We start from the raw sequence: 22,711 nt of genomic DNA on the forward strand, positions 1-22,711 counted from the left end.
AATCACAGGGGCATTAATATGCCTTTGACAGATAGACACTTAAAATACATTCTATTCTGAGGCTTGCATGGTTTGTGTGATTTTCTTTTTATTATTTATTCAACACCTGCCTGAAGATGAGACATATAATCACTAATTATTGCTTTATCTGTGTAGCTTTGTTCATCTCTCTCTCTCTCTCTCTCTCTCTCTCTCTCTCTCTCTCTCTCTCTCTCTCTCTCTCTCTCTCTTTCTCTCTGACTAATATATATCTGCACTGATTTATTTAAAGCATGTATTATAATAGTCTTTCCTGCAATCTGTGAGATATCATATATTCTCTCCTGTGGCAGGCTAATGTGACTCATGTGAAGCCTCACGGCTCCGTGTCCCATCTATTTTATTAAGCTTCGATCCTGAAAAACGATTCTGTACTCATCTGCCATGCAGAGCTAAGTTTCTTTCCCGCTGTTCTCCTGTCAATTACCCCAGCAACAGTGCTAATTGATGTGATGCAGTGCTGCCTATTTAGCATTGACTATTTCTATTGGTTTATCACCAGCGCGGCTCAGCAGGAACTTCCAGCAAGGTGGCCTTACATTATCATCTCACTGCATCAAGGAGAGAGGAAACGACGAGTAAAAACAGACTACTGTTTTCTGAAAGCAATGTGTATAATTAAAAGGTTTGGAGTCAGGGAAACAAATTGCCACATGGTTGAGCATTCAAGCCCCCAAAAAGTCTTGTTTGCTGTTGTTAATTGGGGTTTGTTTGGGAAAGTTGTTGAGTGATTTGATGAAAAAAGTACAAGACATCTATTGGATGGTCTTTTACTACTTTCAGATAACAAGCAGCGAACAATCTGCTTGCAATAGAGCAAAACAAACCTTTTTTGAAAACCTTTTTTTTTTCTTTGTCAAATCAAATTAGAGGTACGGCATTGAATTTCAATGAGCTGCTTTATGTATAACCCAGTGGTTTCATTAAGGTTTATTCACCTATGGTTCTCACTACACAAAAGCTCCAGGACGAATAAAGAAATTTTGGGGGTGCGTTCAAAGGCATACTGGGTCTCAGTGGGAAAGTCCGAAATCAGCCCTGTACCACCCAAGGCAAGAAAGCAAGCGTATTTCACTGCATCTTTAATTGGCAAGAAAATGTGAACCTTTGAAGCATGCACTTAGTCTCAAAAGGAGAGAGTAAGCCTGCTAAGTGCTATACTGTATATAATGTGTTATAATAAAACTATTCATAGTTTGATTAGCATTAATTAGCTTATCAGACCTTGAATTTAAGCTCATTTTATTTAAACAGAGCCCAGAAGGCTGTCAAAATTAAGGACAGTTAAGGAAAGTGTGAAGATGTGTACAATTCTTGAAGGTCATCCTTGTTTTTTATTGCAATATTTTTATTCTTATCAGTTTCCTATATTTTAATGGGAGAAAACCTCAGTTCTTTCTGGCTTGGATCGTTTAGCTCCGTTGCTCATGTCATGACAACAAGCTAACATGTTAAATGTAGGAGGCTAAATTATGCACTCTGGGACTCGTGTGGAAGGCTTTAGAAAATTAAATGAATGGTTAGTTGCACATAAGTAGAGCTTATGTACACACAACCACCTGCTTTTCTCCTGCTGGTCTATTTCATTGTCTGTTATAAACAGCTGCCGTTCTCTGAAGACTAAAACTGTTGAATATTTCTGAACTGTATCAACTTACTATCCATCCTATTCATGGGCAGTATGACTGTGTTCATTCTTATTCAGTCTTTTTTTCCCTTAAACCCAGTAAAATGTTGTCGTAACACTAATAATACTAAGGAATAAAAAGATAAACGGGAATGAGAACAGGTTGTTGGTGCAATACAGGCTGGATTGAATGTTACAGAAAGTTTTAAGATTCTGAAATGTTCCATCACACCAATCTCTGAAGAACACTGAATGGAATGGGGAAAAAAACATGTGAAGAAACATCTTGTGAATGAGAGAGGTCAGCGGAGACGATGCCTGGTTTGAGCTGACGGGAAATCTATAGTAAAAATTAAATTGCTCTTTACAGCTGTGTTGAGCAGAAGAGCACCTCACTGCACCGAAACTTAAAGCAGATGAGCAACAGGAGCTGAAGACTTCTTTAAGTTACTCTCCAGTCAGCCAAGAACAGGAATATGATGCAATGGGGACGGGCTGGATGAAACTTGGCAGCTGAAAAGTGCAAAAATAAATACAGGCTTTCTATCGTCACCTGTCCAGTTTTGATGAACATTTGTCCACAGTATCATCATTGTATTGATGAAACAATAAATAAATGATTTTCCATCAAACCTAGCTGCAAGACAAGAAAGTTGTGTGTGGGTTTCCTTTTTTTTGTGCAATTATATGTATGTACATGTATATGTAGAATTATATTGTAATTTTATTTTAACACCACTAATGGAGTTTCACAGTTTGTAGATGATCTGCATTCATAAAACGTATATTTTTATGAAAAATATGAATAATATTACTAAGAAAGTTTCCTAAAACTGTAAAATTTATTGGTTTCTAGTTAGTTTTTATAGTGAAAAATAGAATTATATATATATATATATATATATATATATATATATATATATATATATATATATATATATATAGTTATTAAACATGAATAAATGGTTTTCCAACAAACTGTCTGTAAGACTATCTGTAAGACTTCCCACAGAAAAGTATAATCTCCTGTTTTTGTGTGTGTGTGTGTGTGTGTTACAAAGGCATTGTGTTAAATTATTTTGTAGTTTTCTTTTTTCTTTTTTGACAGATACCACCCTATTGTAGTTACAGTACAATGTGATGTCCTTAGCTTCCATATAATATACTTGTCCTGTAAGTACTTTTGCAGAATGCTACACAGGCTCTAATGGTGAACTGCAAAACACATAGAGAAGGATTTAATTTTCCAAATGACAGAAGTCCTTTTTATAAAGTTTATAATTTCTTTATTTTCAGCCTTGTGAAATACACAGTGAAATATTTTGAAGCATGTCTATCATTTTCACAACCTAGCTATAGCATAAATAATAGAAATAAAACTTTTAAAATAAAATATATCTTATCATTTTAAATATCTTATCATTTTAAATAAAAATACTTTATAAATAAAAATATCATGTTTTCATATGGATCTAAATTTAAAATATGCAGATTGTGTTTTGCAGCATGAGCAGACAGAACCAGCCAAAACTGGGTATTGAATTCCCAGGTCCCAGAGTTTCCAATTAAAGGGGTGGTATGTTTAATTCTGTCAGTGTGTGGCAAGGCTTTATCAGATCCCTTCTTTGCCTGATTATAACCGTCTCCCAAGGCTTCCTAGTGCAATACATGCTAAGCCTCTTCCTTCATCTCTACTGTCTGTTCCCCTCTGTCTCTTTCATCACATCTTTCTCTGTTCCTCACCAACCAGTATATTATCAGTATAACATCCTCTGACCTCAACTGTTTCTTGCTTTCCCTGTAAGTAACAGCAAATATCTGTTATTGGGAACACTTTAAATAATTTAACACATCTTCTTTTTTCCCTCGCAGATATTTCAGGGCTTGTTAGCTGTTTTCTACAACCTCGGAGACGGAGACTTCAACCTGACAATGTACTCTCATCGCCTGGACAACGGCGAGTGGCATGAAGTTCACCTGGAGCGCCATGATAATGAGATGACTCTGCGTGTGGATGGTGGCGGTGGGCGAAGAGAGGTCACAGGGGCTCCTGGACGCAGCCGGGAGATCATTATTGACCCGTCCTTGGTCATGCTGGGAAACTCATTCCCAACTGGACACAACAAGAGCTTTCAAGGTAAAAATAAATAAATAAACCTTTGGTTGAAAAAAAAAACAAAAAACTTCAGCACATCTAAGGATGCGCTGTGCTGCTGAATTGCATTTAATTATGCAAAATATTGACCTGCTGTTACATAAGCTTAAATCCACTTTATTATGGACTTATTAGCTGATCACTTTACATCCTGGTGGGATTGCTTTGTTAAAGGAAAAAAAAAAACAGCTGGAGGGTAATATTTTTCAGCTTATTATTGTAAACTAAATTTAGTACAGACACTATGGATGTGGTTCCTGATGCAGTTCTTCCCCAGACCTTGTACCACGCACACAATTGTAGAGAATGTTTTTGCATTCTGTACCATTACAGTTTCCCTTCACTAGAACTAAGAGACACAATCTTCTTCCATCATGACAATGTTTTGGTGAACAAAGTCTGTTTCAAACATTCACAGCTCAAAAGATTTCAAATCTAATGAAATAACTTCTCAGAATGATTCAGTTTTATTGTAGCTATTTGGGAATTACAGATAGAATTAGAGCGATGTTTAGGTGTGCACAAACATGTGGACTTATATTGTATGTAGTGTTCATATTCAAAGTGATCTAGATGTTTCCCAGGTTGGATTTAGATTTATTGCTTGAATTTTAAATTATTTAATTAATTAATTCATTCATTCATCTTCTACCGCTTATCCGAACTACCTCGGGTCACGGGGAGCCTGTGCCTATCTCAGGCGTCATCGGGCATCAAGGCAGGATACACCCTGGACGTAGTGCCAACCCATCACAGGGCACACACACACTCTCATTCACTCACGCACTCACACACTACGGACAATTTTCCAGAGATGCCAATCAACCTACCATGCATGTCTTTGGACCGGGGAGGAAACCGGAGTACCTGGAGGAAACCCCCGAGGCACGGGGAGAACATGCAAACTCCACACACACAAGGCGGAGGCGGGAATCAAACCCCCACCCCTGGAGGTGTGAGGCGAACGTGCTAACCACTAAGCCACCGTGCCCCCCAAATTATTTAATTATTTGAAATAACTTAATAGAAGTTATTTTAATACACAAAAGCTACAACCCTTAAAGCATCCTTTCTATGTTAAAAGTATGAGCTTTAACCAGGATTAAATCTTTATTAGCTTATGTATTAATTCAGTTGCACCAAAATGTAAATCTTCTTTTAACGTACATCTTTGTTAAATCCTGGCTGTAGTTTTACTTTAATCTTATTGCACAGAGTTATTACGTTACACTCAGATTTAAATTTCACTTAAGGAGCCATTTTAATCTTCTACAAATCTGAGGTGATTTGAATTTCTGAAAACAGAATTTCTGATGCTGTTTTCTTGTCTAAGCTAGTAAATCCATCACAGGCTATCAGAAATAATCGTGTGTAAAGATTTTAATCAGAGGTCAATGTTTTAATCACTGATTTGTTAAACCAGGTTTGAAATTGAGTGTTTTAACTGAACTCAAATGAAACAAATCCTCAACAAATAGCTCCACAAATCTTTGATAAGCTTTCAGTTTAGTTTAATAAAAATCCTTGATGATGCAACTCAACCCTAAGGCTTTTCTATTGCTTGTGTAACCAAATGAGGGTTTAAAAGTCTGAGTCCAAATTTTATTTAATCAGAAATCAAATTGTTCTTATAATCTCTTAACAGCCGCTACCTAATATTAAAGGATTACAGTAAAGCATAACAGAATCAATCTTCAAATCGTTTTTTTCCCCTTCTATTGCCAACAAAGAGTTAATCTTTTCTGTGAAATATAGTTCCACAAACACTGCATTGTTTTCTTATAAATACTGAGCTGAAAAGGGTTCTTAGTACTTACACTTTCAGTGAGAAATAGGAAATCGGGTTCCCTGCGATGGTTTTTGTACATTTCTTAAAAAGTAACTGAGTCACTTAAAAGTGTTTTTGTGACATAAAATCTAAGAGCCAATCAGGTTCCAGTATGCAAATTACAGTTATCTAATATCTAATGTTCACTGGGGTTCAGTATAGAAGCTCTATATATTATTTATTTAGCTCCTAAGAACCTGTTTAGCACAAATAGTTCTTTGTCTTTTGCTTTTTTTTACTGCTAGATATTGTCATTTTGTCTTTCACATTGCATTGTAAATAATGTTTGCATTCAGTTCATTGCATTCAAATATTGTTAGCAAGATTACTATTACTATTACTCTCGACACATTATTATTGAATGAACACATAAGAGGTTTTATATGGAACCTTTTCACTCGATACAAAGCACAGATTTTTTCACCGAACCCTTTAAAAGAGTTCAAGATAAATAATATTAGGTATTCCAAATATGAAGTACTTGATAGAAAGCTTTGAGGTTGTCTATCGAATCTCTTTTTATAAGCGGGTGAAACGGGTGCTTTATGTATAACCCAGTGCGTAAGGTCGGAATGTTTAGTATTTCCATATTTAGAGAAGTTCTTAATTAAAAAAAACGAGAATTTATAAATTCTCTTCTGATGTCTTTTCTGAAGACTTTATTGTACATTACCAAAAATAACATGTTTCATATGTTTGTTAACTAATAACAAGGAAAATCTCTATCTTAAACATTTAACACCCCAAGCACACGTACATCCTGTGTAAATACTGTCTGTTTATTCCTTTTGATAAATGCTTGTTCTAAATGACCAGACTTGCAGATTGATGTACACACATTTTTTTTTAAATAGATATCAATCTATTGTTTCCATTTCTTAACAACTGCTGCCTGATTATCCAGTTGTCTATATATATATATATATATATATATATGTAAATATGACTGTATATATATTTATATATATTTCTGTATATATATTTATATTTTTTTTTTTTTTTTTTTTTTTTTTTTTTTTTTTTTTATTTTCTTGGTAAAGAATAAGATTGTCTTTTCTGAGAAGAATAATTTCACCAAAAAGGTATTTTCTTAGAAGTGCTGAAGTGAAATGAGTTCTGAAATAAAGTAGTGAACCTTTCACTCTAGTCTGGCTACTCAGCGTTAGACTTTCTCTGGCATTGTGTTCCAAAGAATCAGTAGCATATTATGAATTCAGGCTGTAATCCTTCTCCCCTGTCTGATGAGACTCTATTGTATTAGCGGTAATGAAAGATTTATTAGTTATGATGAATTCATAATAGGCTTAAATGCAGCCTCGGTGTAAGAGAGATTGTGTGGATTTTCTGAGCACCTGGCATTAAACAGATAAGATTAGCAGGGATGAAATGACATTTGACACGAAGGATAGAGTGGAAGGAAAGGAAGACAGGAGGACAAGTGCTCCACTAGGCCTAGACTAGCCTCAGGCAGAAACACTCGCACAGTCTGTCTGTTAAGTGAACATTAAAAGCATCTTTCTCGAAATCCGAGGGTATATGTGCGTATGTGTGTGTGTATATGCACATGTGACTACTGGACATGTCAAAGTGTGTGTGGTGTCTGAGAACGCTGGGGAAAACTAATACAATAGTTAGCAATCCAGCGTTGTTTCTGTCTAGACATTTATTTAGATATTTAAATTCCACTGTGCCGCTCTAGGTGTTTTTTTTTTTGTTGTTTTTTTTTTTTTTTAATTAATACAAGAACATTATGGACGATGAGGAGGCGTGTTGGATTTTTTCCTCAGTAATCATTTCTCTTGGTGATGAGTCAGGAAACATAGGGATATACTGTAGTTTATAAATTTCTAAACATATGTTTCAATCATGAATTCATACTATAACCTTAAAACACACATTCTTAAGATCATATGTTATGCATCGAACAACAATATAGAATCTGATCTTAGAATTTTTTTATAAAATATTAAAATAAAATAATATACTCTGTATTTTAGTATAATAAGCAGATTTGACCAAATATGCAGATTTGACCAACAATGCATAACCAAATATGCATTGTTAAAATTAAAAATTTTAGATGAAGTATACAAGTGTTTCTGTCATAAAAATAAAATGGGTAGGACATGTGGAAGGTTTAAGTATTTCCTTTAAAATGATGGTCATGTGTCTGTAGACACATGCATCTCTCCTTTGTTGTGTGTGATGTGTTTGCCATGTTTCCTGTCCATTGCAACCTTATGACATCTTCCCGATCCAGCCATGAGAATAATTTTGATATGTTCTTCTTTTGTCAAAGGTATTGCTAAATTATAAGTAAATATGTATTTAAAATTTATAACAAAGTATGAAAAATTATGTATGATATATAAGTATGATATTTTCAACAAAAAAGTTTCCCCTGTGTATGGAGACCTCTAGGACACTCTGATTTAATGTTGTTTTGCAGACGATTCAAAATTCTAATTGTTCTCCACTGCGATGTTATTTTATGTTAAAAATGTATAAGGATGTATAGATTTTTATTTCAGATGATGAAACTGCGCAGTTGGACATAGGGAAGAAAAAACAAAAAAAAAAAAAAACAGCAACTGGTCATTTTTCCAATCTTCAGCAGATCAGGTTTGGTTCAGACTTTATCCAGTGTAGCTGTAGATTTCTGTACTTGGCTGACAGGAGTGGAACCTGATGTGGTCTTCTGCAGTTGTTGCCCTCCATCTGCCTCAAGGATAGATGTGTTGTGAATTCTGAAATTCTTTTCTGCTCCTTGTATAACTGTTAAGATTAATATTTGTAAAGAGTTGAATTTGGTCATTCTGATCTATCCTTTTTACTGTTTATAGTTAGTTCTGTGTGAAAAAGACACAGTAATATTTTGCAGTAATATTAAATATTAAATCTAGTCTGTACCATGATTAAATTCAGTAAGATGACGTTTTCTGAAGCTTTTGACGTGTATGTGCATGTTTTGTTTGTTTGTTTGTTTGTTTGTTTGTTTTTATTTTTAATTGATCTGCTGGTACTGTACGTACAGTAGTTGATTGGAAAATTTCATGCAGGGATACAGGTGTCCCTATTAAAGTGGCAGTACTGTATATACTGAATATATATTTTCATTTAATACCTTTATAACTTTAAATACCTGATATTTTCAGTTAATACCAGTTTTAATGCCTCATCTTTTACTCCTGCTACTTCTTTTAGTAATTAATTAACTTTTGTTGAACGTAAATTTGAGAAAATCAATGTTAATAAAATACAAGACAAAAAGAACACACCTTTTTAAATATTTGTTATGTTTTAGCACTGTTCACTAATATATCTGAAGAAAGATTTCATTGCTGTTGGTACACCAACATCCAGCCAATCAGAGCAGATTTGCTATACTTAATCTGTCAGTCCACATAACGTCAACTTTTACTCAGAATAAGCCAAGATATATTGTGTAAATGTGTTTTAGAGCATGGTTTGGAAATAAATGGGTAATAATATGTAGGTAATAATCATGTTGAACGTTGAGTTTCAGCTATCTTCAAGTAGCCCGTGGCAAGAAAAATGACTTTAAACTGCGAAACAGTATTTAGTTACTGCTAAGTAGTTCAGCATCACAGCAGTTCAGCATAAGTCAGCATTTCTCTGTGTCTGTTCCAGGCTGTATGCGTGACTTGAGGCTAAACGGTCGCTCCATGCCTTTGGACACTCAGCCAAAAGACGGTGTGCTAGTGCTTAGCACTGTGGGAGTAATGCTGGGCTGCTCCTCGGACTCCTGCAGGAGAAATCAATGTAGCCCTCCATTCACCTGCGTCGACTTGTGGAGGATCCACGAGTGCAGGTACACACACACACACACACACACACACACACACACACACACGTGTGTTCACACAGAAGTCAACATTAGTGTTTTTTTTCCTCCATAATGTCTCACATTTAATGAAAGGTCATGTTTGACAGAATAAGATAAAGCCATGATTATATGCTTTGGAAAACTAATTGTAGGTGAAAACTTAAAAATGTTATTGGGAACTGAAGAAACACAGGACCCTAACACACTATAGGATTACTTGAGGAATCATTACACTCCAGTGTTTGAAGTTTTCACATTACTGTGTCATACATCATTTGTGAAAAATTCAAAACTAGAGAAAATTTGAATTCAGTTGTTTCTTGTAGTGACAGAAGAAAGTGACAAATTGACAACATGACAATCAGAGCTCATACGGTATATAAAAATAAATGCTCTTCTGGTGCTAATAGGGTGAATGGGGTAGGGTATGTACAAACAAAAGTTCAGCTTCATTGCTGTGTCCATCTATAGACCCTGACTTGAAGCTCCTCCACTGGTGTATTTACTGTTCCAAACAATCTTTAAAAAAAAAAAAACAATAAAAGGCAAATATTCACTTTGTTTTACTGACTTTCTGTCTCTTCACACACACACACACACACACACACACACACACACACACACACCAATTTGGGGGGCTTTGGATGCTCTGGGGCTCTCTGTATACATGGTCAGTATCAAGCTGTGAGGACTTCAAGATGCTGCTTCTCCTGGGAGCTAAACAGTGTGTGTGTGTGCAGTCTGTGTGTAGTCTGTGTGTTTGGGTCGTCTGTGTACTGTAGGTGGGTGCTTGTGTATTCATGTGTATCTGTATTGCATGTGTGTTTGAGGGGGTTAGAAGGGGGTTATTTTCTTATCTGCTGGAATTCCTTTTTCCTTATTCTCCCACTTATCGGCTCAGCGGGGGCCGCAGTCCAGCAAGGAGCAATTCATACAAATTGTTTCTTTGTGTGCACGTGTGTGTGTGTGTGTGTGTGTGTGTGTGTGTGTGTGTGTGTGTGTGCGCGCGAGTGCGTGTGTGTGTGTTTTTAAAAAGGCAGTAGCATAACAGTATTTAGCCATGCATTCAACAGAAATCTTTTCACATTTTCACTGCTCCATCTGCTTCATAGAGATTATGCAAGTGTGTATGAGGGTCCCATATCTGGACATCCAGTACTGTCTGAGAATTAGACACAGCAAGAAGATTTATGAAGTCCTTTGCTCTGGCTTGTCATTATAATTTATATGCAGCTCATGACATGTATATGTGTATAGATATCTGTCCCATTTTGTAATGTTAGGAATAAATTCTGACAGGAGGTGCCGTCGATCAGAAGCGAAGTCACGGTTACCAATGCAAATTTGATTTGCTTTGTTGAAACAGAAAAGTTGTTTTATTTAATTCATAGCACAGTGTGTGCTAACAGTGTGTTGTTTTATGCTTTTTTTAGTTAGGGTTAATGTTCACAAATGTCACTGAAGAAGTTTTTATTATGTTATGGAGACAGAAACTTTAGAAACAGTTGTTCCCTCATCATCTTCTCTGCTATTCTCTCTTAATCATGTTGTATATATTAGCAAATAATTAACTGATATATAAGGAGTACAGTATCTACATGTATCTATAAGTTGTTACTATAGAAACAAAACCATATTAATACGAGCCCATTACTTAAACATCCTGTCATTTAAGTAATTGAAAATTAATTGGCACCTTCTGAATGATCAGGTTTGTGAATTCTAGTACAGTGCAGTAGTGTAATAAAATAATAAACCGTTATTTCTGGAAACAGACATTTATATCTGGTTCATGTAAACATACGCAACCTTTCATCCTAATACCCTCTACTGTTTGGTACTAATGTATAATAATTAATTACATAATCCCTCTCCATCTGTGTGCTTTTGTCTCTTCCAATCCCAGGTGTCCACAGGGTCACATGGTGAAGGCCAACGCTACAGGCAAATTCTGCGTGTACACCATGTGTGCCAGCCGGCCGTGCCATCGGGGCACCTGCGTGGCCCAGTCACCCTCCAAATTCACATGCGAGTGTCCAGAGGGCTACAGGGGGCGGCACTGTGAGGTCACACTGGCCATCTATGATGTCGACGTGGGCCTCAGCTTCAGATCGCTCTTTGCCATATGCATCTGCTTCATGGCACTGCTAGGTAGCTATGTCCATCATGTTCTCTTCTAATTTTAGTTTCTTTTCACCTTGAAATATCCCCACACAGAGTCTTACGTCTGAGCCTCAATTTATCAAAAATATAATAATGCAATAGTTGGTGTTGTCCGTTAGCTTTACTATTCGATCCACGTTTTTGATTTGGCACAGGTTTATATGCCAGATGCCCTTCCTGACACTGAGAGTTAACCCCTCAGTGTCTGGGTTGGTTCCCCGCCCGGGAATCGAGTGGGTGAGAGCGCAGGGTTCTGCCACTGGACCAGTAAAACACAGTAAAATCCAAAAAAATATAAATATAAATAAACTTAAAATGTGATGGAGTACCCTGTGAGCACAAAGACTCCTTTTTTTTCTCCAAAGTTTTTTTTTTTTTTTTATCTCAATATGTCCACATTGATTTAATACTATTAATTAGAAGAATTTTGTGGTAATATACAAAATGTCAAGCTTAATATAAACGGACCAGAAGTAAACCATTACACAGCTTTGAATGGGTTACGTTTATGGTCAGCCAGTGTTCAATAGGAATAATTTATTCAAACAGTTAGATACAAACTGTACTTATTTGCGCTTTTTCACTCCTAGCCTGCATGTGCTGCTAGCATTGAGCTCCTCATTATTAATAAATTACATTTAAGATTTTATAGCTTTGACGTTAAAACCTTGGCTCAAATAGATCCACAATCACGATTACATTTGTGTTCGCAAGTCACGTTATCACTTGTAGTCACGTTATCACTTTGATGACCATACATACTAAAACTGCTGGAACTCTCACAATTAAATACAACTGTTTCAATACCACAAGACGTTTTATCAGGTTAGCTGTACCTGTAGGCAGGTGCTCTGTTTCCTCTTTTTGATACATCCACAGAACACTATTTGCAGTCTGCTTTGCTTTGATTGCCATCATTAATTATGAAAGGCATGGACTCCATCCAGAACGCTGTGCTTTTGTGCTGTGTGTTCATTAGTGTGGCAGTGTATGCTAGGCTTACATCACTTAGTTTCAATTCAGTTTTATTTAAAAAGCCCTTTTAATAGTGGACACTGTCACAAAGCAGCTTTATAGAAATCCAGATATAAATTTGACTTTTATAACGAGGCAATGATGTGAAGGAAAAACTCTCTGAGATGAAATGAAGAGACTCGAAAGGGATCTGGTTGACACGCGATAATGATATTATAAATAATTTCTCTTCTCTAACTCTAAACTCTATAGTCCTAAAGTGTTAATTGTATTAACAGGAACTTGAGAATGAGTATTTCTGAATTCTGAAGTCAGTAGTACTGTTCAGTGATGGAGACTTGAATGCAGACTGTTCATACCAAACGCTGCACTTTTAGAAAGAACATCTACAGTACAAGCTATCAATATGGAATCATCCTTAGGAGCAGTGTATGATTTTCATGTTGATAAAGTAGGGATCAGAATCATAGTATCAAGCGTTAAAGGTTTACTCCTGACTCTTATAAAGTGCTGACACTGGAAACACCTTCCATTATTGCTAAATTAACTTCTGACAGAAAACCCTAATGCTAGGATCAGTATCGTTTCATGTCTAGTTCCAGCTTTGCCTTTTATGTCCACGAAGCACATTTCTAGATTATTTTGAAAGGTCTGATAATTCCTCTAGCACACAGCTCACATTGCTTCATGCTTGTTGTTTTTGTCATCAAAGGTCTGTGTTAGCATTCACGCAGCATCCAGATTTAAGCTGAAAACAAACAAAAATAATCATTTCTCTTCAATCACAGATTAGACACGTGGCGTCATTGTGATGACCTTGATGTTCACAGCTGCAACAGCTTTTAGAAGTGTTAATTACTTAATTTGTAGGCGCACAATGTGCTGTTTACTAATGCCAGGGTAGAAATGAAGATCAATGAACTGCCGTTTTGGACAGAATTTCAATCGTCTGGATCTTACCCTGCAAAAAAACTTCTGTCTGGGTTTTTGCATGCTGTCCTGTTTGTCTCCTTGTAAAAAGGGTGAGAGGAGAATCCGATGAATAGAAAGCAGTCGCTCTATTGACTTGTTGGACAAATAGACCATCTTTCTTTGTTTTTTATTTCTCACAGGGACTTTAATAGGTTTAGTATGCCATGCTTGCGCTCTTGACTCTTTCACCTCTGCTTGGCTTCGGATCTAAAGCTAATTCGAATGAATGAATTACTCAGTGCAAAATTTTATGTTAAAAAAATAATCTGATGGATGAAAAATTGAGCAAAGTTGCTGATGCAGTCATAAGTCTGTATGTATAAAATCTTTTCTAGGAATTTATTTAACAATTCATAGATGTTTAAATCCATGGGGATGATGGTTAAAAATGTATATTTGACAGGCACTTTATCTAAGGTAGCTCATATTTCAGACAATCGAAACACACCGAACTCACCAGGACTTGCTCAAGGTCAACAGTGACTTCCTGATGTTTGAACTCGTAATCTTCTGATCACTAGCTCTAAGCTCCTACTAGTCCTAAGGTACCTGTAAGTGTGTTACATTAAACTAGCCTATAGATGTGTAGCAGGCGTGTTCTTAGTGATCTTGTCTTGTGCATCATCAGCTCACTTTAGTGTGTCTTTTTCATGTGGCTTTTGGCACTCAGGGAAGATCTCAGTGGTGATAAGTGAGGATTTATTCAAGGTGTTGTATGAGTAACGGAGTGAAGCGGAGAGATTTAATACACTAGTTCCAGGAAGAGGAAGTAGTAGGTATGATCTTGTTGCAAGCTAGACATGATATTTATTTAGACATGAGTCCTAGACATGGCATGGTGTGTGTGTGTGTGTGTGTGTGTGTGTGTGTGTGTGTGTGTGTGTGAGAGAGAGAGAGAGAGAGACTGTGTTATTACAAAGGTTTTCACATGTTCAACTGAAATAATAATAGATTAGATTAGTATTATTTAATATAACCTGAGATTCATAGACAACAATATGGTATTAAACAGTCTGACTTCAAACCAGTTGTATTCTTTTCACAGAATATAATGAAATAAATAATATTATAAACCCAGCAATATTTAATAACAATGTTAGCTGAGAAAGCTTGTTTAAGCTGGTTTGTGTCTTTTAAAAAATGTATAATTAATTAAGAAATAAAAAGCATTTTTTTAGATGTTTAGAATACTTTTAGAAAACTTCAGAATTTAAGAATTGATTTTCTTTTCAAATTTCTGACGCACACATTCATTGTGTTTTTCAACAGATTGTTTGATTTTAATGAAGAAGAAAAAAAACGTTGTTACTGAGTGTTTTTAAGTAGTAAAATATATTTCATGTTAGTATGTTAGTTAAATTTGATTCAATTTATTTCATGTAAGTTATAATCTCATATATAGATCTAATGTAAATATATACATATCCAGTATGTTCCACCCTAGTAAGAAGAAATGAAAGTTTGGTACCTTTGTTTCTTTATTCACTGATTCAGTGATCCAAAAGTGCAATGTAATTATTTTTATTTTTTATTGCATTTTATAAAGAGCATTGACTCTGTAACTAGCCAACTAGCACGTGCTTGACCGTTTGAATCAGCTTGGTTCAGTGAATTACAAAAGACTTTAATGAATTGTACAGAGTTTCCAGAGGAGCCTCCTGCTGACTTCAGTCGTGCAGCGTACACTTAGTTACCTGCTGTGTTTTTGTGCTTAAAGAACTCATGCATGGGAGATTATCCTGTGGTGTGTGGCAATTAAAGTCTTTTAGAATAAGTATTGGTCCAAGGCCACATGCTGTCTGTGAGTTGTGCTTTGTTTTAAAAGCTCGTCCTTCCTCACAGGGCAGTTTACAGTGTGAATTTAAGTGGAAGAAAGGGTAAGACTAGGAGTTGATGCTACTCACTGTTGCTTGTATTTCTTTGCTATAAAGCAGGACAGAATCATACCTTTTTTTTTTGGCTTTGAAGCTTAGCGTGACTGTTGTCTGAAGTGTTTATTTTTAGTTTAGAGAAAAATGTTACAGACACCGCATGCTTCAGATCTTGAATTAACAAGTGAATCATGGTGGTGGTAGCATTGTGTTGAATTACCCCTCAACTCTTGGTTGTTTCTCTGACTAACCGCTTCTTTACCTGGTCATTAAAATTTCATAGATAGCCTTCTCGAGTCAGGATTATGCCGTATATTTTGTGCTTTTTAAATAAAGGATTTCATGCCACAAAGCAAGCTTATATAAAACACTATATTCACAGTGATTCAAGCTAGCTAACATTCTCTAATATATTTAGTTACCCTTATGCTAGTTCTTGCAGTGCCTGTATCAGGGCACTCTCATATCTACCAGTCTTTATTCATCAGAGAATGTACTTTGAAAAACTGAAGGCGGCTTGATTTTTTACATATACATTACAGTACATTGAAATTATTTCTTATCATATCCCTGCTTGTTAGAAAGTTGGGGTCAGTGTGCAGGGTCAGTCATGATACAGTGCCCCTGGAAAGGGTTATAGGTCTTGCTCAAGGGTCCAACACTGGCATCTTGTCGGTCAGATCAGTGTATGGTTCGACTCACATCTCTTATATAAACCAATAGTAATTATTCCACCCACTGAGGTACAGTAGAGCTACAGATAAACTCCCCATGAAATATAACTGAACATGAAAGAAGGGCAGCTTAATAAATCTACTGGTGTTGTGCATAATGTCAGCATAGATTCTACTGAAGAATTTCATTTGCTGAAATTGAAGACGTGACATTAAAATCATAATAATACCTTGTGCCTATAGACAGTCTGTCCTTAAATAAAGCACATGGAAGGAAAAGCCACTATAACCCTGTTTTGACTTTCCAATTTCTCAGTATTTTCACATCTTTCATTGTCTTCAGTCTTTCATTACACAAAATGTGTTGTTTTCATAAGAAGTATTAAATTTGGGTCTGTGACATTGTGTGCATCACCCTGATGCTAGAAAGCAGCATTTTATAAAAGAGGAGACTTTATTTGATTTGCGCATCACTGTACGATGGGGGACACATTGGCGTGGTGGTTAGCACATTTGCGTCACGCCACCAGGGTTGACAGTTGAGTCCCTCCATCACTCATCATATTTTCATGTCTTTTCCCGTGTTTTGTTTCCTTCCCCTGTCCAAAGACACATGTTGTATGCTGATTCTGTGCAGAGAGTAGATGGATGGATGGATGGATGGAATCATTGTAAGATTTTCCATCTTAGCTAGAGCCATGCTTCTTATATCATAAATGCAATGTACTATTTATGACGTTCACTTGAGAGAGCTATGGAGAAAGAAAATCAGAAAAGGCAAGAAGGGGTGATGCTTGTGTGTGAAATGGCCATTCAGACCAACAAGGATAGAAATATCTGACAATTTTGTTCTTACAGGGCCATTTTTATCTCTCTCCTTATTTTTTTCCTTAAAGAGGCAGGTGTTTTCTCTTTGGTTACTGAGGTTAAGGTTAGTGTTACCTTTAGCTGCAGGATATTATTAATTAGCAGTATGAATAATTACATCAGGGGAAGATCCTCACAGGGACAGTAAAACATGTGTGTGTCCATGAAAAAAGAGGTGTCTTACAAAAGACAATGACATGACATGACAAGAAAACATTGGACATTTTTATATCCATGATAACAGACCAGAAATGGAAATTTGTTCCACTGTCACTAGCAATGCGTGTGACAGTAAACAAGAGAATTTAGATCAGAGTTATGCTAATTTCTTCAGAGTGTGTTTCAGTTTGTGTCAGGTTTATTTCAGTGAACTGTCATTTGTGTCACCTGCTTCTTCAAATTGTAGAAACTAGGCATCTAAAATTATGCCACATGTTTTCAGGTGTCAAAGTAATAATAAAGGAAGAATATCAACTGCTGTGCAGTGCCAATATTTCACAGACACAAATGTGTGTATGTTGGCACCTGGGTAATTAGACTTAAATTATTATTCACAATTACCATTCTAGAGGATTGGTACCGATCCTAGTGGGATTACAAATTAATATTTATATCCAAATCCCTTTTATTGTAAGAATTTCAGTGTTTTTAATTCTTAAATCCACATTAAAACTTTTTTTTTCTACCTTGTCAAAAAGTATGTTTATGTTCTTGCATTAAAGGAAGCTCATTGGTTAAACTGTTTTACTACCAAATAGAAATGAGTTCAAATCCCAACACTGCTACAGCTGGGCCTCAACTCTCTTATCTCTTAACTTGCCTGAAAACCAATCAATCTGATAATGATCAATTCTCATTAGCTAGAATTTGACTTTCCCGGACATTATACTGGCTACTGAAATTAATGCTAATAAAAGCAGGCATTAGCAGATTAAACAGGCTAACATAATGAAGTTAAATATCGCCAGTAAACGTTGCAGAACAAATAGTTTTTTGCTACAGTGATTAACTTCTATTGCTGTATAAGTTCAATTATAATGGTGTGTAGTGTACGGTCACTGGCTGCATGCAGGGGTAGGTGGGGTCTCCGTTGTTTGAAAGCCAATGTTGACATTTGAAATCACCAAAACAAACACGCCCCTAACCCAAATGGGTCCCACCCCTGTTTTGATAGCTCTGCCCCAGACATACACCAGACAAGTATAATCCAGACAAGTATTATGGCGGAACCTGTTGGGGCAGATGACCGAGGGTATATTTTTATCAATAAATGAACTCATTGAGTAATACTATGGTAATACAAATGTGTTTTTGTAGTACTGTGTGTTGTACCATGAAAGGTTTAGCTCCGTTTCACGCGGAAGACGTTCAGTTCTCTCCAGCGCTGGAAAGCTGATCCTATATTAACACGGGTGCTGCTTCTTACCTTATAGTAAGCCTTTTTTCGCTTTCTTTCTTTGTTTTTATCCGCCATGTCAATGTTAAAACCACTTTCTGCTAATGTCACACATGACCACTCTCTCCACCCATATTGAAAAGACACACCACTTTCTGCTCATTGGCTACAAGTTTGTTATAGTTTTTGTTTTGTTTGGCAGCCCAACGCAGTTTTCTGAAGCATTTCTCAAACAACGGAGACCCCACCTTTAAGTATTCAATTCCAGTAATGCTCAAGTAAAGTTGAAATACACCAAATTAATTCTTAACTAGAGAAACGAAGTACAACTACTGAAGCTTTTTCTTCATTTTCTATTTTGGAGCTGACTTTACAGCCTGAAATTCTCTTCTACTGTAGCATCTGTGACAATGTCTTCTCTCCTGCATGCTTCAGAACCTATGACTGTGAGATATTACTAGATATTTAATAAGGATTTTATAGATGTTTATGATTGCTAAGCTTTCTTGTCTGTCATATTTAGTGCCTGCTAGAAGACTGGATGCTAGCTAGTTGGCAGGTGGTACATGCAAAATACTAAACAATAAACAATACTAAACAATAAACAATTTCCTTTCTGGAAAAAAATTTAAATAAAAAACTAGCAAAAGCTTTAGCTAAAATGGCACTGAATGCATTTTTTTATTTTTAACTTATTTTTTGACTTATATACAGTAATACATGAACATGATCACAGTATCTTTAATTTAGAATTCAAAGATCTTTGGACTGGAACATGTTTTTCTGCACATAGGCCTAGCGTATAACATGGTAGACATGCTGTGTATACTTTATTCTCTATTTCTTACGACACAGATCTCAGACTTCCATTTACATAAAGAGTCTTTAATGCAGCCACAATTATGTCTTAAAAATATTCAATGTTATTCATTTCTTTTCTGTGCTAATGGTGCTGGAGAAGTGAGTGAAAGTACAGAGCGCGCTGCCAAGTTATTTATTTAATATTTAATAGTCACCATGTTTGGACTCCATAGCAACAAAGTTAGGTCTGCTTGATTAACACACACACACACACACACACACACACACACACACACACACACACACACACACACACTCTTGTGAAAACCTTTGTCCACTGACATAGTTATTAAATTAGGAATTATTGTTGGGCCTACATCTAAATCTAAACCCAAATTTAACCTCAGTAGCCCCTTTTTCTTTCTTTCTTTCTTTCTTTCTTTCTTTCTTTCTTTCTTTCTTTCATTCAACTAAAATATGCAGGTTTCCTTCTGCATGCGCCGCAAGGGACAAAAAAAATTCTACCCTTGTGAATTACACACACAGAGGGAGAGAGAGAGAGAGAGAGAGAGAGAGATTTTTTTTTTTCCATGCATGTATACTGCATATTAATTGTCATGCGTTTTTTTCTGATACTGACTACACTAACCGACTCAATGTGAAACTCTCAGAGACCTTGAAGATAATTGTATTTACAGTAGTTCTGTTCATGTTTCCTTGGTTTAAATAGCAGCCATGAAAGGCATATTAGAGACTGGCTTTTAACAATGGCTCAACTTCACACCTCAAATTAACTGGGAACTGAATGTTGATCTGAAAAGATCCTTTGATCCAGGTAAATCGGAGGAAATCTGCTCCAAGCACTCCATCAGTGTGTTGGTGTGTGCTTGTGAGTGTGTGTTAGCTGTGCTCTCAGAGATACACAATACACTTCCTGTTACTTAGAGAACTGACACAGAAGTGATGAGCACTGAACCTCGACTTACTCTTTTTTCCCTAAACACTTCGGCTCACTTTGAGCTGTGTATTAAGACAAAAGTCCAATAAACAACAGCACCATCTGCCCTGCAGTGGTGTAGCAGTTAGTGCCACAAGCGCTGGTGTGTGAAGTCTTTGGGTCGAGTCTGCGTGACTTTGTATTAGCTTTAGGTCAGAGTTAATTAGACAAAGGTGAAAAGGTCTATAAAGCAGCCTGCTATTATAAGTTCCTGTGGCTTATGTGAATGAACATCCCCTCTGGGTTCTGCAGATTGGTCAGATCCCCTTCCCCCTTACTAGTTTCAGAGCAGGAGAAAAAAAAAACATGTTATGAATTGTGAACAAAAGTGTTGACTTTTACAGCATTCTCTAGATTATGCCAAAATCTATCACCCACAATGTTTTGTGTCCTCCAGCATCATTTCCCACATCTACCATCTCGACATGCAATTTAGTTGCAAACAAAAAAGTTGCATATTAATTATGCTGCACAAGAGCATATTAACTCAGTAATTCTGAACACTGATTCTTCTGGTGAGATTAGAAACTTCATCATGTCCATGGTTGACACATCTGTTGTAAATGTTTTGTGTGTGTTCTTCCGTCTCGATACAGCTCAGATGATGCTTATGATGGAGATCCAAAGAAAGAGGCATTAGTGAGTGAGTGAGTGAGCAAGTGATTGAGTGAGCAAGTGAGCAAGTGAGTGAGTGAGTGAGCGAGTGAGCAAGTGATTGAGTGAGCAATTGAGTGAGAGTGAGCGAGTGAGCAAGTGATTGAGTGAGCAAGTGAGCGAGTGAGTGAGTGAGTGAGCAAGTGATTGAGTGAGCAAGTGAGTGAGTAAGTGAGTGAGCGAGTGAGCGAGTGAGTAAGTGAGTGAGTGAGCGAGTGAGCATGTGATTGAGCAAGTGAGTGAGTGAGTGAGCAAGTGAGTGAGGATAGGCTTAGAAGAAAAGAAGAATACAGTATTATTATAATAGATAGCTGGAGAGACAGACAGACAGATGGACAGACAGACAACAGCCATATCGGTCTCAGACAACAGGGGAGCTAGTGAGCACACATGCCACACAGCTGGACACACAGATGTCTGGTGTATGTGGTTAGTGAGGTCCATCAAACATACAACACAACACATATCAGCATCATCTCCTGAGTCTCTTGAAAAAATATTAGCAAACACATTGTGGGGACAGTCATTTCAGTCCCCACAAGAATTTTGATTGCTACAGTGTAAGTGTGCCTATGTGCCACAGTCCCCACAATGTAATAAACACACACAGACACACACACCATCAGCAGCCACTGCATCACACCTCCTGAAGCATATCTGTTCCAACCTGCTGGATTTATTCCCCTTTGATTTTTTTTTTCTCACCTCAGTTGATTATTGAGGCAAAGCAGTTGACTGACTCTCTCTCTCTCATTCTCTCAGTGTATGTGTGTGCATGTGTGTGTTTGCATTCTCATCCAATAAAACGGTGCATTTCTAATTCCATTTTTTATTTTCCTATACGTCTGTGTTTTGTGTGTATGTTTTGTGTGTGTGGAGATTAGCTAGTGTCTGGATGGCAGTAAATGTCAGCCTTGTCTCATGCTGATCCTGATTTGCAGCCTTAAAAGTTCTCAAAGGATTTTCCCTGCAGACGATTCTCCTCTGAGGCAGAGGCGAGAGATTCTGCTTGCTTATGGGAACAGGGCTGAGGCAGATAACACACACACACACACACACACACACACACACACACTTACAGCCATAGAGTAGGTGAGATGAGGCAATACAGCAAAAAAAAGCCAACAAAAGTGCAATAGAAGTAAAAACACATAAGATCAAATTAGGGAGCAGAATGAAGGCAGGAATAGACCAAAAATGAGTATCAAGATTCTGAAGGACAGAACTAAGGAAGATTATGGCAAGATTGCGACGGACTGCGATGTAGAGACAGCACAAGGCGGAGGGTGTACAGTATACTCAGCAAACAACAAACTAATGGCCCTTGTACTTTTTTGGATTGGTTTTGGCTGACATCAATATTTTTGCCAATTTGCACTCGCTCTCTTCTCTCTTGCGCTTAAGAAATAATTATTCTGTTGTCCATCGCATGATGGATATTTTCATTGCTCTTGCAATTATGTTTTCACCCGAACGCACCAAGTCCCACATTATATCATCATTACTCATGTGAGTGTGCACTTATTGTCACTCATACTCTAGACATTCACACAAGGAGATGCATGAATAGTACCTAGGCCCTTAAGGTGTTTACGATCATTCTGGCAAGTCGTAGGGGCTGCTGGGTAATCCCATGCAGGCAGAGACTGAGGCTTGCAGATCGATGGAGAATGCAGAACCTGAACACAGTCCAGCAGAGTTCAACTTATGAAATAGCGCTTGCAGAACTCATTCTGAAATCTCTCACAACTGTTAAACTTAAAAGTTATGCTTTGAGAAAGAGAGTGAAAAAAAAATAAAAATCACACAAAGCCACAGAGAGCCATATTGAACCTGAATAAACCA

The 22,711-nt window shown here is 36.8% G+C and overlaps 1 protein-coding gene across 1 annotated transcript in view; it reads left to right on the forward strand.

The window, feature by feature from the left end:
• The window catches only part of si:ch211-186j3.6 (neural-cadherin), a 240,406-nt gene that overhangs the window by 208,969 nt on the left and 8,726 nt on the right, over positions 1–22,711 (forward strand). Inside the window, exons 29-31 of the mRNA XM_060858990.1 lie at positions 3,539–3,803; positions 9,301–9,481; positions 11,403–11,647. Coding sequence (XP_060714973.1) covers positions 3,539–3,803; positions 9,301–9,481; positions 11,403–11,647 — 691 coding nt within the window. The remainder of the gene's footprint in view (positions 1–3,538; positions 3,804–9,300; positions 9,482–11,402; positions 11,648–22,711) is intronic.

This window comes from Tachysurus vachellii, chromosome 23, assembly GCF_030014155.1.
Source record: "Tachysurus vachellii isolate PV-2020 chromosome 23, HZAU_Pvac_v1, whole genome shotgun sequence".
Lineage (NCBI taxonomy): Eukaryota > Metazoa > Chordata > Actinopteri > Siluriformes > Bagridae > Tachysurus > Tachysurus vachellii.